Source organism: Protopterus annectens, chromosome 2.part0 (assembly GCF_019279795.1).
Source record: "Protopterus annectens isolate FY-2018-M chromosome 2.part0, PAN1.0, whole genome shotgun sequence".
NCBI lineage: Eukaryota > Metazoa > Chordata > Ceratodontiformes > Protopteridae > Protopterus > Protopterus annectens.
The window spans coordinates 1672008009-1672023587 of record NC_056728.1 but is presented as its reverse complement, the minus strand read 5'-3'; the positions used below and the strand labels follow the sequence as shown (position 1 = coordinate 1672023587).

Genomic DNA, 15579 nt, shown 5'->3' with positions numbered 1-15579 from the left:
TGATTACAAAATGTCTACAAAAGAACTTTTATCCCTGAGGGGTATCCTTCCCGTCCTGCAAGTCAATCTGATCTCACCCCGGACAGTAGAACCAGCACCTCCTCAGGCAAGGAAAAGGGTTTCTATTTGAGATTATTCCTGGTTCCCATGAAAGCGAGAACGGAGACTCATACTAGATGTATTCCACCTCAACACCTTTCTGAAGGTTCCCTCCTTCAAAATGCTCTTTCTTAAGACCCTGTTTTCCCTCATCCCTCCTCATGTCTTTCTGGTCTGAAGTAATTGAGAGCCTGGAAGTAGTTCTGCTCTTTGCTGATGGCCTTTTTCTGAAGTAGGGCAATAGAGTTCACTTCTAGAAGAGAGTGTAATGAAGCCACAAAATTGGTTAGAGATAAATTGAATGGTGCTAGATGTGAGGAATGAATACGTTTTCCTGTAGATGTCCTGGCTGCACAGAAGAGGAAGGAGTTATAGTTTCTGTGTCCAAAATGGGAGGGAATTGATCTTCTTTGCAGTTTTTCTTAAGATAAGTGCCGAAGAAAAGAAAGGAGGCCTAACCATAGCCTGAGATATTTAAAAGATGGAGCCTGGTGTTAGCAGAACTGATTGGTTCTAATTGCCAGAAAGATTCTCAGAGGAATATTGACCATAGGTGTGAGTGCACGTGTGTCTGTGGTATTAAAGAACAACCAAAGCAGGGATAGCCACCCAGCTTTGTTAACTTTGGCTGTAGATGAAGATCACTGTTGATGTGTCACCCCCAACCCCATGCGCAAAAATGGGAAAAAGGGTGTTTTGGATGATTGGATGGATTCTTACAGGAATATTATGTAAGATGATTTGATCACTGACATTCCGTGACAGTAACCATTTTATATTATACAAGTTTGATAATTTGATTTAATTCTCCAGTTTTTAAATTACATGTATTCTGTTTTTAGAAAACTAAATTAGTTTTTACTTTGTTTTGGAGCAAACAACGTTTATACATTTATCATTGAAATACTGCTTCTTAATGGCATTGCTACACATATTTACTAAAATATTTATCTTGACAAATGGACTAATCTGGGAATACATTATCTCTAGGTGTGCTTTATATGTGGGTGCCTCCTTTCATACTTATGGCATTGGAAAATGGTAGAATTTCCCAGTACTCCAATGACAGGGTCATAAGGAAAATGGTAACATGCTAGCTGGGGGTGCTGTGAGTTTTGTTTTATTGGTTCTGCCTGCTTACCTTTATGCTGTTTGGTTCTTTCGGGTTGTATTTGGCATTGCTCAACAAAGATTTTTATACAGGCACTAGTGGCATGTAGCTACAATCATTGTTGTGCTGTTGTTTTTTTGTGAAGCCCGTACCAATCCTAAGAGAAACTTTACAGGAATCGCACAGCAGAAACTCTTACACAAGCACAACCTGTGTGCAATTAATGCTTTGTGTGTTACTCTTTAAGTATTATTGCTGTGCTGCTGTTTTCTTGAAGTATCTGCTGATCCTGACAGGGTCTCTAAGGGATTTTATACATTTGATTTTGCTGCTACTTTTCTGTGGTTTTGGTAACATCCAGTCTCTCAAGTCTTCATTATCTTATACTGAACTTATAACCAGTTGGATATTCTTTGGGTGAATTACTGCTTGAGTTTCTTTGGACCAAGTCTGTGTTTGTTCTCAAGCACTTAGCCCAGGATCTGGAACTTGTATATGATTAAGTAGTTAGTAAACAGTTTCAGCTCAATATCTGTAACACTGTTATCATGAAAATGCATGCTACACTTTCAAATTCATCCATGCCAGTCTTGTCCCCAGACATTTCTTACTGAGGACACAAGCTGTCATTTGTAAGCAAACTAGAGGTCTTGGTATGATTTTCAATGGCAGACTAATGATAAGGGAACAAATTTCAGTGGTGGTCAAGTCATCATATTTCCATATGTGGAATATAACACTGATCAAGCACCTTATTCCACATAGTGACCACTTGTCTCAATTAATGCGACACGTGGTATGTGGTTCTGTCAGTCATGAAGTTTGCCTACTTACAGCTAGTGAAAAATCCTGCAGCTCAGTTACTGTCTAGGGTCTTCTAAATTTCATCAGTTCTGAGGATTCTTCACTGATTACCATTCAAACAGTGGATCATTTTTTAAGGACCATATTCTGGTTTATCTAGCCCTTGATGGCCTGGGCCCACCTCGTCTACAGGGCTTTCTGTCCTGGTACAAGACTTGCAGAACTCTGCACTCTGGTACACATGGTCTTTTAGTCAATCCATCTTAAGTTCTGGAGTCTTCTGGTTACATGGTGTTCAGCCACCAGCATCTGTTTTTGTGAATCTTGCTTTCAGGCTGGCTCCTGGACTGTCCCACTTGGCTGGTTTCAGAAGAGGATTAAATGGATACCAAGCTTTTGCTCTGAATGTTATTATGGTGTTATTATTGCAGCCATGAATGTTTTTATTTACGCTATTAATATACACTGATTATTCATTTTAATTATTTGTTGTAATTTTTGTTCATTATTACCTTTCTGTTTTATCAGTTGGTAAAGTGCAGGGTTCAGGCACTTCAAGTTGAAGTCAAGTGACTTTCAGATCTTAAAACTTTTCTTGGGGTGCCATTTAACTACTTATGTAGAGAAAGTTTTGCACATTATTGTAATTTGGTCTTCAGAGTTTATAATTATACAGAAAAAGAGCTTTTTATGTACCACATCCATCCTTCCCTTTCAGAGAATCATAGCTCAAGGAACTGAAGTGAATGTGCATCAACTAGGATACAAGAATAACCTGGGTATGCATAGGTACACACATGCACATACGTGTAGAGAATGTAGGAATCCTTTGCATTTACAGATTTGAGTTAGCAGGAGTAGCAGTGTCGGGCAAGATTCAGATGTTATGATTTTGATATCTGGAGGCTTCATCTAGAAGGTCTATTGTTATGTTATGTCTGGTTACCCAAACATGTACGTTTCTTTGCAATTCAAAGGAATACGCTGTTGTACCACATTCTTTAGGAAGAATGCCTTTGGAGACCAGCTCTGGATTTTTCAAGCCTCAGCAAACGTGAGAGCTTTAAAGTTCAAGGTGGTAGCACTTCATTCTTTCTTCTTCTCCACTTGCAGATGAGGATAGTAACCCTCCACATGAAAACTGCTTATTGGTATATTCCAGTTTTAAAACTCCTTAAACCGTACACCTCTAGACATTTTCTGTAGGATCAGTATTGTGATGCCTTTAGGCAAAACCATGCTACTTTCAAGCTATTGAAAGATTTCATTTTGAAGATTACGTGACTGGTAGCATAGTTTCATTGATGTGTGACTTCTGTTAATAGGTTCATAGGTTGATACTAGGCTGTCTGCCCTAGGGCATTTATAAGCCTAGCCAGAGTGTGTTTGGCTTTCGTCACCCTTGTAGATTAGTTGATATGCCTCTGTATAGTAGGTCACAGAAGGTAGCCCTTTTAAGGTTAGTTTACTGTACCTCTGTCAAGCAGGGACACAGAAGAGATCCCAGGGGTAAACTTACAATCTCCCATCCACTCTTCAAAATTTCTCTTGAAGAGGGTCAGTGAGGGGCTCTGCCTAACATGGATTGGGAATTGTTCCATAGTGAGGGGAGCCTCTGGGATATGAATCTGTCCCTCCAGCATGTCCTATTTATTTCTGTGCTGAGGTTCAAGTCCCTGGAGCGTGTAGCTCTAAGGGATTTGGATTTCCTGAGGTGAAGCATGTCCATTAATTCTGGGTTGGACATGGCTTTATACGTCAGACACAGATCACCTCTGAGTGGGCAGTACGCAACTGAGTAGAGCTGGAGTTTCTTTAGCCGAGCTGCATAGGGCATCTGTTTGAGCCTCTTGATCCTCTTGGTGAAGTACTTTTGGGGTCTTTCCAGTTGCTGCAGGTGTCGGGTAAGGCACATCCCAAAATGGGCATTGTATTCAATTATGGGCCTGATAAGTGATGAGTAGTGGGGCACAATGACCTCTCTTGATCTAGATGTGAATCCTTTCATGATAAGGTGGGCTATATAGAAGGTCTTTCTAACCACTTTGGCAACTTGATTGTCAAAGGAGAGATTGCTATCTGCTTGGGTCCCCATGTCCCTAATTACTTCTTCCGTACTTAATGGATTACCACCTATGTGGTAATTTGTGGGCACTTTGTTTTTCCCAAAGGGGATGACAATGCACTTTTTGGCATTTAGCTTTAGGCCATGGCTCTGGCACCAGTTATCCGTCTCTGTGAGACCCTTTTGGAGGATGCTTGTGTCAGCCGGAGAGTCTATTACGGCACCCAGTTTGCAGTCATCTGCAAACTTGGTCAGCCATAGTCCAGTCGTGTTAGCCTGTACCTCTGAGAAATATATACCGAACAAAAGAGGTCCCAGGACTGAGCCTTGTGGGACGCCACTTGTAACTGGTTTAGAGTCTGACATGGCACCTGCTTTTCTGACCATGTGGGTTCTATCCCTGAGCCAGTTTGCAACCCATCTTGTGACATAGGGGTTGATATTTAAGCTGGTGAGCTTATTTATGATGCCCGAGTGGGGTATTGTGTCGAAGGCTTTTGTGAGGTCCAGGTAGGCTGTGTGGACTACCTTCCTGCATCTGTGGCTTTGGTAACTGTTTCAAAGAAGTCGACCAGGTTCAAGAGGCAAGATCTGCCCTTAACAAAGCTGAATTGGGTAGGATCCAGTGTCTGGAGGTTCCCAATGTCTTTGTTTATGATTTCCATGATGATACGCTTCATAGCTTTGCAGACCAGGCTAGTCAGGCTTATAGGGCGATAGTTTCCGGGGTCTGTTGTGGCATCACCTTTGCAGAGTGGGACCACTGTTGCTGTACGCCATTCCTTGGGTACATATCCTGTAGTGAGGCTGAGATTGAACAGTGACTTTATATGAGGGTTTAGTTCTTCTTGGAGCTCGTGTAAGACACAGCCCGGGACACCGTCTGGTCCCATTGATGCTGTGTTTTTTGCTTTGGAGAGGGCAGCGCTCTCACCTGTGCATCTGTGATCTCAGGAAGGCTACACTCTGTTGGGATAGACATTTGCTCTTTTGGGGGGGAAGGGGGGAGAAGTTTGCACTGAACCTTTCTGCTAGGATGTTGGCAATGTCTGTGGGTTCAGTGTATTTTTTGTCATTTTGCACTAACTCAGAGCATATCTGGGAGTTGCCTCCCAGGTTTCTGACTTAACTAAAGAAGGCCTTGTGATTATCTTTAGTGTCTTGTGCAATTTTTCTTTCGAAACTGGCCTTAGATTATTTTATGAGGGATCGTAGTTTCTTGCTAGTACTGATCAGAGACGCCTTCCCTTTTTGGGATTTTGCTCTATAATGAAGTAGCTTTCTCCTTCTGTTGTATAGCTTATTTATGGCCGGGGTCCACCAGACAGGTTCCTGCCTTTGGAGGAGTGAGTCTTGGTTTTATTTGGGATAGCATGCTCCATGCATTCCTGTAGGTGTCCATAGAATGCTTTTGTAAAGGATTCTCCATTTTGGGCCATATTTTCCACTGGCCCGGGGGCTTTGAAGGATTCCACCTCAGTTTTGAGAAGTGTGAAGTTTGCTTTTGAGAAGTTCTTCACCATGGTTTCCTTGACTAGGGGTGGGGATGGAATATGGATGTCCAGTGAGATTAGTTTATGGTCTGATCTTACCAATGAGGGGTATACCTCTGGTGTGGAACATAGAGACCCCATGTTGGTGATGACCAGATCCAATATGTTTTCCCCTCTTGTGGGAGTGGTGACCAGTTGTTACATAGCATTTGAGTTTATAAATTCTAGAAACCGTTGGGCGAGGGTGTTTGGGCTTGAGTAGTTTTCCCAGTCAGTGTTTGGGTAGTTGAAATCACCCAATATAATGGTGTTTGAAGAGACCTTCATATTCTCCAGTGTTCTCAGGAAAGCCGAGTGAGGTTCCTGTGTTTGGGAGGGTGGTCTGTAGCAGGCTACAAACTGAAAGGCAGTTTTGCCCACTGTTAGTTGCACTTGGACGGTCTCCGATGCTTCGTGCAGTGCCACTAACCTGGAGGTGTGGGTATCTTTGTTAAATATGGATACTCCCCCTCCTTGTGGTTCGGTCAGAGTTTTGGGGCCGGAAAGCATGGTATGAAGTATAACCTGTTAGTGCTGTGGTGCTCTCAGGAGCCTTGAACCAGGTTTCTGTTACTGCACAGATATCGATATTCTCCATACTGAGGAGAGTCTCGAGTGCATGCATCTTGAGGTTTAGACTTCTGACGTTGAGCAGCATTACCATATTATTCATATACTATTTATTTATATTGTCATATTTCTGTAAGCATCTCAACAAACAACACAGAACAACTTCGTCTCATGTAAAAGCTTACAGCTGGATGATAAAATGCAGCTAAAAAGATGTTATGTTATTTTGTTCCTCTGTCTCTACCTAGTCAGTAGATTTTTTCCAGAGGACAGGAGATGGACATTCCTGAGTTAAGTGAAAACTCAGTGGCTCATTAATTCCTGTCTGGGAATCTCCATCAGGTTTCTGTTCCCCTGCAAGAGTCAGGTGGTAGGGAATGGAGTAGCTTGCTGACCCCAGGTGTTAACTCAGCCTCTCACTGTAGGAGCGTTCCCCCATAGCTCCTCTGTGCTCCACTATTCCCATCTCCTGAAATGAAGCACAATCCTCGACACCAGGTTCCCCTTAGCTTCTCATGCACTTTGAGAGCATAGATTCAGTAGGCTCAGTTTACACTGGGTGTAACACTAAGTAGTCCCACTAGGAGTTGCCCTTGTGCCACAGTTGCTTCCCTTCCTCCAGGATGGGTGAGCCAGCATTAGTCACTGACTCCCATCTTCCCTAACCATCTACTGCACCAATGAAAGATATTACATATTATTTGTACAATTTATTTATATTGTCATATTTCTGTAAGCATCTCAACAAACAACACAGAACAACTTCGCCTCATGTAAAACCTTACAGGTGGATGATAAAATGCTGCATGACAGTATGTGTGTTTGCATAGGCAGAGTTAAGTTGTTTACAGAAGTTAGAAACAAGAGTGTACAGAACGCATGGTGAATTGATGGAACAGTAAACTAGTAAACAGATGAAAAAATCTCTCATCAGCTAAAATAACTATTTCAGCACTTTCATTAAAAAAAAAACACTTTCAGTAAAGCTGTCACATTAAATACAGTTTGAACCACAGTGCTTCACACAATGAGGATTGAAAGCAGTCACATGACACTAAAAACAGTACGACAAATTCATCTGCATGCATGATTTGTCGCAGCACTGCACAGTTAAAATAATAGCTTGAAGTTTAGCTGCTCTTAATGTAAGAGCACTAGAAATAGAGATGTAGTCATAGGAATCATGGCATCATTTAGTTGCCAGTCAAGTACCTGGTATTGTAGTCTACTTTCCCATTTCCCTTCTTTTATGTTCTTGGCCAATTATTCTAAACTAAAAAATGTAAACTTCTTAGAATTATTGCAAGAAATTATTACAATTGCTGAGGGCATTGTCTTTCTCCCCCTTTGTTGGAAGATTTGCCTTCAACAGAAGTAAAAATAAATAAATAAATACATGAAATAAAGAAACCAGGAGAGAAATGTACACGTGCCTAGAAGAATGAGACCAGTGTGGTGGTGGATGAAATAAGAAAGGGCTTCATTGTAAACAGTGGCCTACCTATTCAAATTTGGATGTCCACTTCAGGGAGTCATTAATATGTATTGAAACGATGCACACAAGTTATGAAGGTGCAGTAGCTTAAGGAACCATAAGCACATGTTTTTATTAAGCCATTCATTTCACTGTTGTTAACTTGATTTACTCTTGGTGAGGCTTCTTGAAAAACTTTGCAAAAATGTTTTTGAATTATAACATTAGAATATTTTTTCTTCAGAAGGATTGCATAGGACTTGAAGAAGAGTAAGATTAGTACATGCAACAGAATGAAGCACAATTTTGAAACAAACACTGTTGTTAGGCACACTTTTTGAAGAATATGCTGAACTGGATGAATGTAAGATGACTGGCTCAATGTATAGCACGTAAGTAGTAACAGCCGTACACTGGAGGGTAAATGTAGCAATCACAGGTATACAGTTATGTCTGAGGTGATTATGTGGACAGGTACTAGGGATGGAGAAGGGTGGTTGAGGCACTAGTATAGCAGAGGTAGGTAATACTTATTCTGTCCGGAGGTCAGATAACATTGCTCGAGTATCAGGAGATGTTGAAGAATAATAAAAGAAATGTAAGGTAGCAGCACTTTTCAAATGCAGAGACTCATTTAGTAAGCAGGAGAGCCACACAAGTAGTGACCATGAAAGCTTTTTATTTCTATAGGCAAATATTCAAACATTAATTCCATCTTGTTTTTTTACAGAATGTGGGTAATTTATTGTTTCACATTTAATTTTGATAGCCATAACTTACTAAGAGTGCGATGAAAAGGCTAATAAATTGCTGGCTGACATTTTTCTAATTTTTTTTCTCTGTCACCTTAGGGTTACCCTTGATTTTTCGACAGGACAATACTAAGATGGATGCTGCAGGACAGTTTGAGGAACATGAATTTGCCAGGAGTCTAAGTCCACTGTTGTTCTCTTATACTGACAAAGAACAGGTCAACTTGTGAGTCATACTAACTACAGATTCACTTAGAATTTGCTTTAAAAGAAAGCAGGTGCTGTACTTGATGTAGTAATGTTTACAGATGTGCATTTTCTAATTTCTTTGCAGTCAAGATTCAATTTTGCACCTCATTCATTACTAACCCTATTTCATACCGTTGAGGTTCGTTTACCTATCATAGGGATAAGGAGCCAGTTTAACTCTTACCACAGAAGTGCCACCTGGATAAACGTTATTTACAGTACTGCAGTACACAGGGACATGAGGTAATAAATCTAGCCAAAGAGTACGAGCCCCATCCAGGCATCACTGATTGGTGGAAGTACATACTGCGCTGAGACTGTCAGCTGACAGAAGTAGAGCTGTTAAGAGTGTCTGTTGTCTCCTAACCTCCCATAAGATGATGGATGCTGTCTTCTGTTTCTGTCTTTATCTCTGGGCATCTTTCAGTGCCAGTGACAGGATGGGACAAATGGACACACAACATGTTGGTAGCAGGGGGTGATGAACAAGTGTCAGGAAAATGCCATATAAAATGATTCTTTATTATCCAGAGTTTTGTACATTTAAACTCCTCTGCTGACATCAGGTTGCATTTTCTCAAGTTAACTATGAAATTATAGCTTTCTGAGATGCATCCCTTAGTACGTTTAGTCTGCTGCATGCATTGCACAGTGTTATTCTTTAAACATGCCAGATGTTCATCGTGTTTCACTGCTGCAGTCATTACACTTGGGTTATCCTGTCTTCATGCGGGCCCGGGTTATCCTGCCATTAGGCAGGCCCACAGTTGGCCAAAGTTCCAAAGTCTTGGTCCGGCGTCGGTTGCTGTCGCTTCTTCCCTGACATCAGTGCGCCAGGGGTATACAAGATGCAGCCGACGCCATTTTCTTCAGTCTTTCTTGCCGCGTGGTGCCCGAAGCAAAAGCAATTCGCAAGTTCCGGTCGGCCGACTCCTGAGATATCAAATTCGATTTTCAGAACCGAAGTCTTCAATAAAGCTAAGTACCCTGTTGGGGAAACTTTTTCTTGCCTCAGACTGATGTCAGTAAAAGTTAATAATTGTATTTCTTGTGGGAAGCAAATACCTCATAAGGATTTTCATTCTTACTGTATTCCATGCCTAGGCCCAGATCACGATGTCACTAGTTGTTCGTTTTGTGCTAGATTTAACAAACGCACTATTAAATGCCAGTTTGATTTTGCTCGCCATTACTTTGGCCGAAGATTTAATTATACCATGCCGTCGGAATAACCGATGACCGGAATGCACAAAAAACGCAGAGACAAGGATAAGGACAGGCATCCGAGGTCCAAAACTGACGACGAAGCCTCTTCTAGGCCAGTCGCCGGTTCTCAGTGAGGTGCTTTTGCAGCCCCTGACACCCGCTACCTCAGAGCCACAGGCCGCTACTGACTCCCATGTGGAGGTACCTAGGCCTCTGGATACTCAAAGTGTTGGACCTACGGAGACTAACCCTTCAGATGGGTCCGGAGCCTCTGAGCAGGCATCGGCTTCTGAGGGTGTTTTCAGACCTTCTCAACTTACCATTACAACTACAGTCAAGTCTAAAACTCCATTAAAGACAAAGAAGCAAGTACAGCATTCACCTGGACAGGCCTCCATGCCTAAAAAACAGATGCTCAAAATGGCCGAAGACTTAATTGCTCTGATCAGGGGTTCCTATCCCCCTCCTAATAAAAGGACTAGGCAGGATACGGACTATGATTCCTCTGACCAGATTTCTATATATTCTGATTCCTCTTCGGACTAGGAATACTCTTTACCCCCTATGAGGACTATGATGCTGAAGAATCATTTCCTTCAGCCTCTCCTCCTGAAGATTATTCTTTTGGGGAAACTTTACATACCATGAGGGAGCATTTCCATTGGGAGGGCCAGGATTATTCAGAATCCAAGAAAAGGCTCAGAGACTTTCTTTTATTACCTCAGCACAGGCCCCTTGCTATTCTGCCAGTGTTGGATATTGTGGATGATATGTTCTCTGAATCCAGTTTAAATCCTGATTCTTTACCCCCTGCTCCAGTCAAGCCAGACAGGTACTACAGAGTCTCTGACTCTCACAAATTTCTTTATAAAAACCCTGCTGCTGACCCAGAAACTATTTCCCAGGGTCCAAAAGGGGTAAAGGCTTCCACGGCTAAAAATCCAGTTCCCTCTGACAGGGATTTTAGAGCATTAGACAGCTGGGGGAAGAAAGTTTACACTTCCGCAACTTTAGCAGTGAGGGCTTTAAATTGCCAGTTTCACATGCTTAAATATCAACAATACTTAATGTCTCAATTAAAACAGAAAATGAGTACTAGTGCAGAACATCCTGACTACAAGGAAATGCAGGATTTATTGCATGCAGCTGAACAAGTGGGAAAACATACTTTGCAATGTGGTTTTGATTCATTAGAGGCTTCTTGTAGGGCAGCAGTTACAGGATCTGTGATTTGAAGGCATGCTTGGTTAAAAGAACAAAGTTTACCAGATCATGTTAAGGCAAAATTATTGGATGCTCCTTTACAGCAAGGTATTTTATTTGGTGTTAAGGCAGAGGAGGTATTAAAGAAAATGGAAGATAAGGCAAAATCTTTGCAATCAGTGAAGGATTTCTTACAGGTACAGTCACCTCGATTTAGCAGAAATTGGCCTGCAAAGAATTGGTCCTTTCCAGTGTCAGACAGGCCACAAAGAGGCAGATACAGACGCCCAAGAGGCAGATCTCAGCCCCAAGGCTCTTACAGACCAAGACAGTGGGGTGCTTCAGCCCCAAAAGGAGGTGAAGACAAGACACAACCTTACAGGAAACAGTCCCAATGACTTCCCCCTTCCAATGCCAAGCTCTTCCCTTTTGGCAGCTCCCTTAGGGGGAAAACTAGCACTTTTTTCACAAAATTGGCAAACAATCACCCAAGACAAATGGGTTCTGAATATTGTGTCTCAAGGTTACAGGTTCCACTTTCAAACTTTACCAAGGCTAAAAGGAATGCCAGACCTGCCACAACATCAATGGGCAGAGGCACAAAAGCAAATTACAGCCCTCATGGACATGAGAGCTATTCAAAAAGTACCACAGCAAGAACAAGGGCAAGGATTTTACTCAAGACTCTTCCTGGTCCCCAGAAAGGACAAAGCCTGGAGACCCATAGTAGACCTTTCTACTCTAAATACTTACCTGGATGTTCCGAAATTCAAAATGTTGACACTACAGCAGCTACTTCCCATGTTGGGCAAGAAGGCTTGGCAAGTTACTTTGGACCTCAAAGAGGCATACCTGCATGTCCCTATCAGACAAAATTGCAGAAGATACCTCAGATTCATAGCTGGTTCAATGCACTACCAATTCTCTGCACTGCCCTTTGGCTTATCTACTGTGTCCAGGGTCTTCACAAAGTGCCTGGCACCAGTAAATGCATTTTGCAGACAAAAGGGAATTCAAATATATCCATACCTGGACGACTGCCTTATTCAAGCAGAGAGAAAGGACATTCTTCTAAAGCATCTGTCGTTTGTAAAAAGGTTGCTAATTTGCCTAGGGTACACAGTAAACGAAAAGAAGTCAAAACTAGTGCCCTCACAAGAGAAAATATTCCTGGGTGCCAGCTTAAATACAACGGCCCAGGTGGCTTATCTCACGCCAGACAAACAAGGACAACTGACTCAGTATTTTCAGTTGATGGCAACAAAGTCCCAACTCCCTGCAAGAAAAATTCTGCAGGCCTTGGGATTCATGGCATCCTGCATACTACTAATTCCATATGCCAGACTGCAGACTCAGCACTCTCACAGTTTGGAAACAGTAATACCACTAATTCCCTGCCTACAACAGGAGTTTCGATGGTGGGCACAGGCATGTCACCTCAGCAAGGGTCAGCCTTTCACTCTACCCACAGCCAGGCAGACTTTAACAACAGATGCTTCGGATTGCACCTGGGGAGCACACATGGCAGGAAAATGCATTCAGGGCAAGTGGACCACAGACCAACTGCATCTTCACATCAATCAAAAAGAGATGTTTGCTGTACAAAATGCCCTAACAGCTTTCAAGGACCTTCTGCATCCAGGACAATTATTATTAAAGACAGACAACACCACAGTAATGTGGTACATAAACAAGCAAGGGTGCACTCATTTTTACCCCCTATGCAGACAAGCCATGACCTTGTGGAACACAGCTCTAACTTATCAAGTTCATCTGCAAGCACAATTCCTGCCAGGAAAGAAAAATACTCTGGCAGACAACTTAAGCAGAAACATCATGGATCCTCACGAGTGGAAACTAAATCCACAAGTCTTCAGCATGATAACGCAATAATGGGGGTGCCCAGACATAGATCTTTTTGCCTCCACACTGAATTGCCAACTACAAAAATTCTGCACAAGGACTTATCACACACAAGCATGGAGAGTGGATGCTCTTTCGTTCAGCTGGAAAAACCTAAAAGTTTATGCCTTCCCACCACTGCCTCTCCTTTCAAAGGTACTCCTTAAAGCCAGACAAGAAAAACCACAGATGATCCTGATTGCTCCATACTGGCCACGCCAGTCTGGTGCCCAATCTTAAAGAACTTAGCTCAAGGACCACCATGGATTTTACCTCAAATTCCACACCTTCTGACGCAACAAAAAAATCAGATCCTGCACAGTCAGCTCAAAACCTTAAACCTGGCTGCATGGCAGATTCATTAGTCAAATAGACGACACCTCTTTCTAAAGCTGTTATGGATGTCATTTTGGAGGCCAGGAGGCCTAGCACCAGGAAATCTTATTCAAAAAAGTGGAAGAGATTCTGTGCCTGGAACCAGGTTCAAAGCTTTGACCCTCTTGTCCCAAACATTCCTCAGATACTACAATACTTAACTGAGATGCTGGACAAAGGACTATCCTTCTCATCCATTAAGATCCACGTCTCTGCCATCTCGGCTCATTACAACACAGACCCTCCTATTTTCTCTCATCCATTGCTAACGCAGTACCTCAGAGGGGCTAAAAACATAAAACTGCCCCGGAGAGCACCAACACCTACTTGGGACCTTAATTTTGTCTTGGAAAAACTCACTTTACCTCCTTTTGAGCCAGCCAATTCAGCAGAATTAAAATATGTATCATGGAAAACTGCTCTGCTTCTGGCAATAACTTCAGCACGAAGAGTCTCAGAGTTACAGGCACTAATGGCAGTGGAGCCTTTCATCATTTTTCATCAAGACAGAGTCTCTCTACGAACTAACCCTTCCTTTATGCCAAAGGTGGTATCCAGTGTGGCTCTTAACCAAACTATTCACTTGCCAACCTTTTATCCAAATCTCCAGAATAAAGGGGAGAGACTTCTGCATTCCTTGGACATACACAGACAATTACGTTTCTACTTGGACAAACAAAAGCTTTCAGAAAAACTGAGCAATTGTTTGTAGCATATGTTGCAGGATCACAGGGAAAGGCTATTTCAAAGCAGACCATTTCAAAGTGGATAGGACACTGTATCCGGTTCTGCTGCACACAACATGGGAAACCTGTACCTAGTAACATTAGACCACATTCCACCAGGGCAACTGCCACTTCTACTGCCTACCTTAGAGGAGTACCTACCAAAGATATCTTGGAAGCTGCAACTTGGAGTTCAGTGCACACCTTTACCAAGCATTACCATTTGCCTCTTTATTCTAGATCCAGAGCTGGCTTTGCCACTGCAGTGCTGCAGGGCCTCATAGCCACACCAAATCCTCTATAGAACCAGCCACTCTAACTCAGCTTTGGGATTCAACCCAAGTGTAATGACTGCAGCAGTGAAACATGATGAACATAGTACAGTTTTGTACCTACCATAAATGTAGATGTTCAAGTGTCTTCACTGCTGTAGTCCAGGTTACCCACCCGCCATCCCCTCTTTCTTAGCTGGGATTTATCTATACTTCTCAACCTATACTACCTATGTAGTGTATTTGCTGGTTACTGAAGGTTTTATTTTTACCTTATTGTATGTTTTATTAGCAATATGTATTGCCTGCCATTTTTGGGGGCACCTGACATCTGGAGCAAGAAAAACTGAAGAAAATGGCGTCGGCTGCATCTTATATACCCCTGGCGCACTGACGTCAGTGAAGAAGCGATAGCAACAGACGCCGGACCAATACTTTGGAACTCTGGCCGACTGCGGGCCCACCTGACGGCAGGATAACCCAAGTGTAATGACTGCAGCAGTGAAGACACTCAAACATTTACATTTATGGTAGGTACAAAACTGTACTATATTTGTTTTCACATGTTGTGCCTATTCTTTCTACAGTGCACTGCCTAGTCTTTTGCTGTACTTCCCTTTGACTGCATTTCCATGTCTTAACGAAAAGGATCCTTCCCAAAACGCATGCCTTGAATTCCTTCCACAGGTTGGCCAAACTGGCTTCAGCTTATAATTTTTCATCCTCCCAGCAAGTATCTGTGATGCTGGGTTCACTCATCAAGATTGCTAGCAGATATCTCAGTGTCAAAACTCTACATTAGCAGTGTTGTATACTGTTAGACATTTTGTCATTTTCATGTTATTACCATGGAGTTTACTGTCCTGTGCTGTAAAACAGTGTTTTAATATTGTATAGAGCAGATAAATATTTTTGTTTACGTGTCTTGTACTAGAATGGTTTAATTTGTCATTGCTGTATGCAAACGAATTATAAAGAAAAAAATGTGGAATACTTTTTATAATCAGAACTGGATTAATTTAATCTCCTGAAATTAATTTGTTCAGAGGCCAGTTTTCCAAATTCAGGCTAACAGCCTTCTAGTTTGTCAGATTTCAGCAGTATCTAATATTTAGACAAGGAAGGGTAATGCATGTGCATTTTTATTCCGCTCTTAACGTTCAGTAGCCTCCCCTGAGATGTTGCATCTTCAAAGTTGGTATATAAATCCCATATGTTCTATACACGTGTACATCTTTGA

The 15579-nt window shown here is 42.1% G+C and overlaps 1 protein-coding gene across 1 annotated transcript in view; it reads left to right on the top strand.

The window, feature by feature from the left end:
• VPS13D (vacuolar protein sorting 13 homolog D) overlaps positions 1-15579 on the top strand; it is a 3321573-nt gene that overhangs the window by 2533842 nt on the left and 772152 nt on the right. Inside the window, exon 49 of the mRNA XM_044060428.1 lies at positions 8507-8633. Within this exon, the coding sequence (XP_043916363.1) occupies positions 8507-8633 (127 nt within the window). The remainder of the gene's footprint in view (positions 1-8506; positions 8634-15579) is intronic.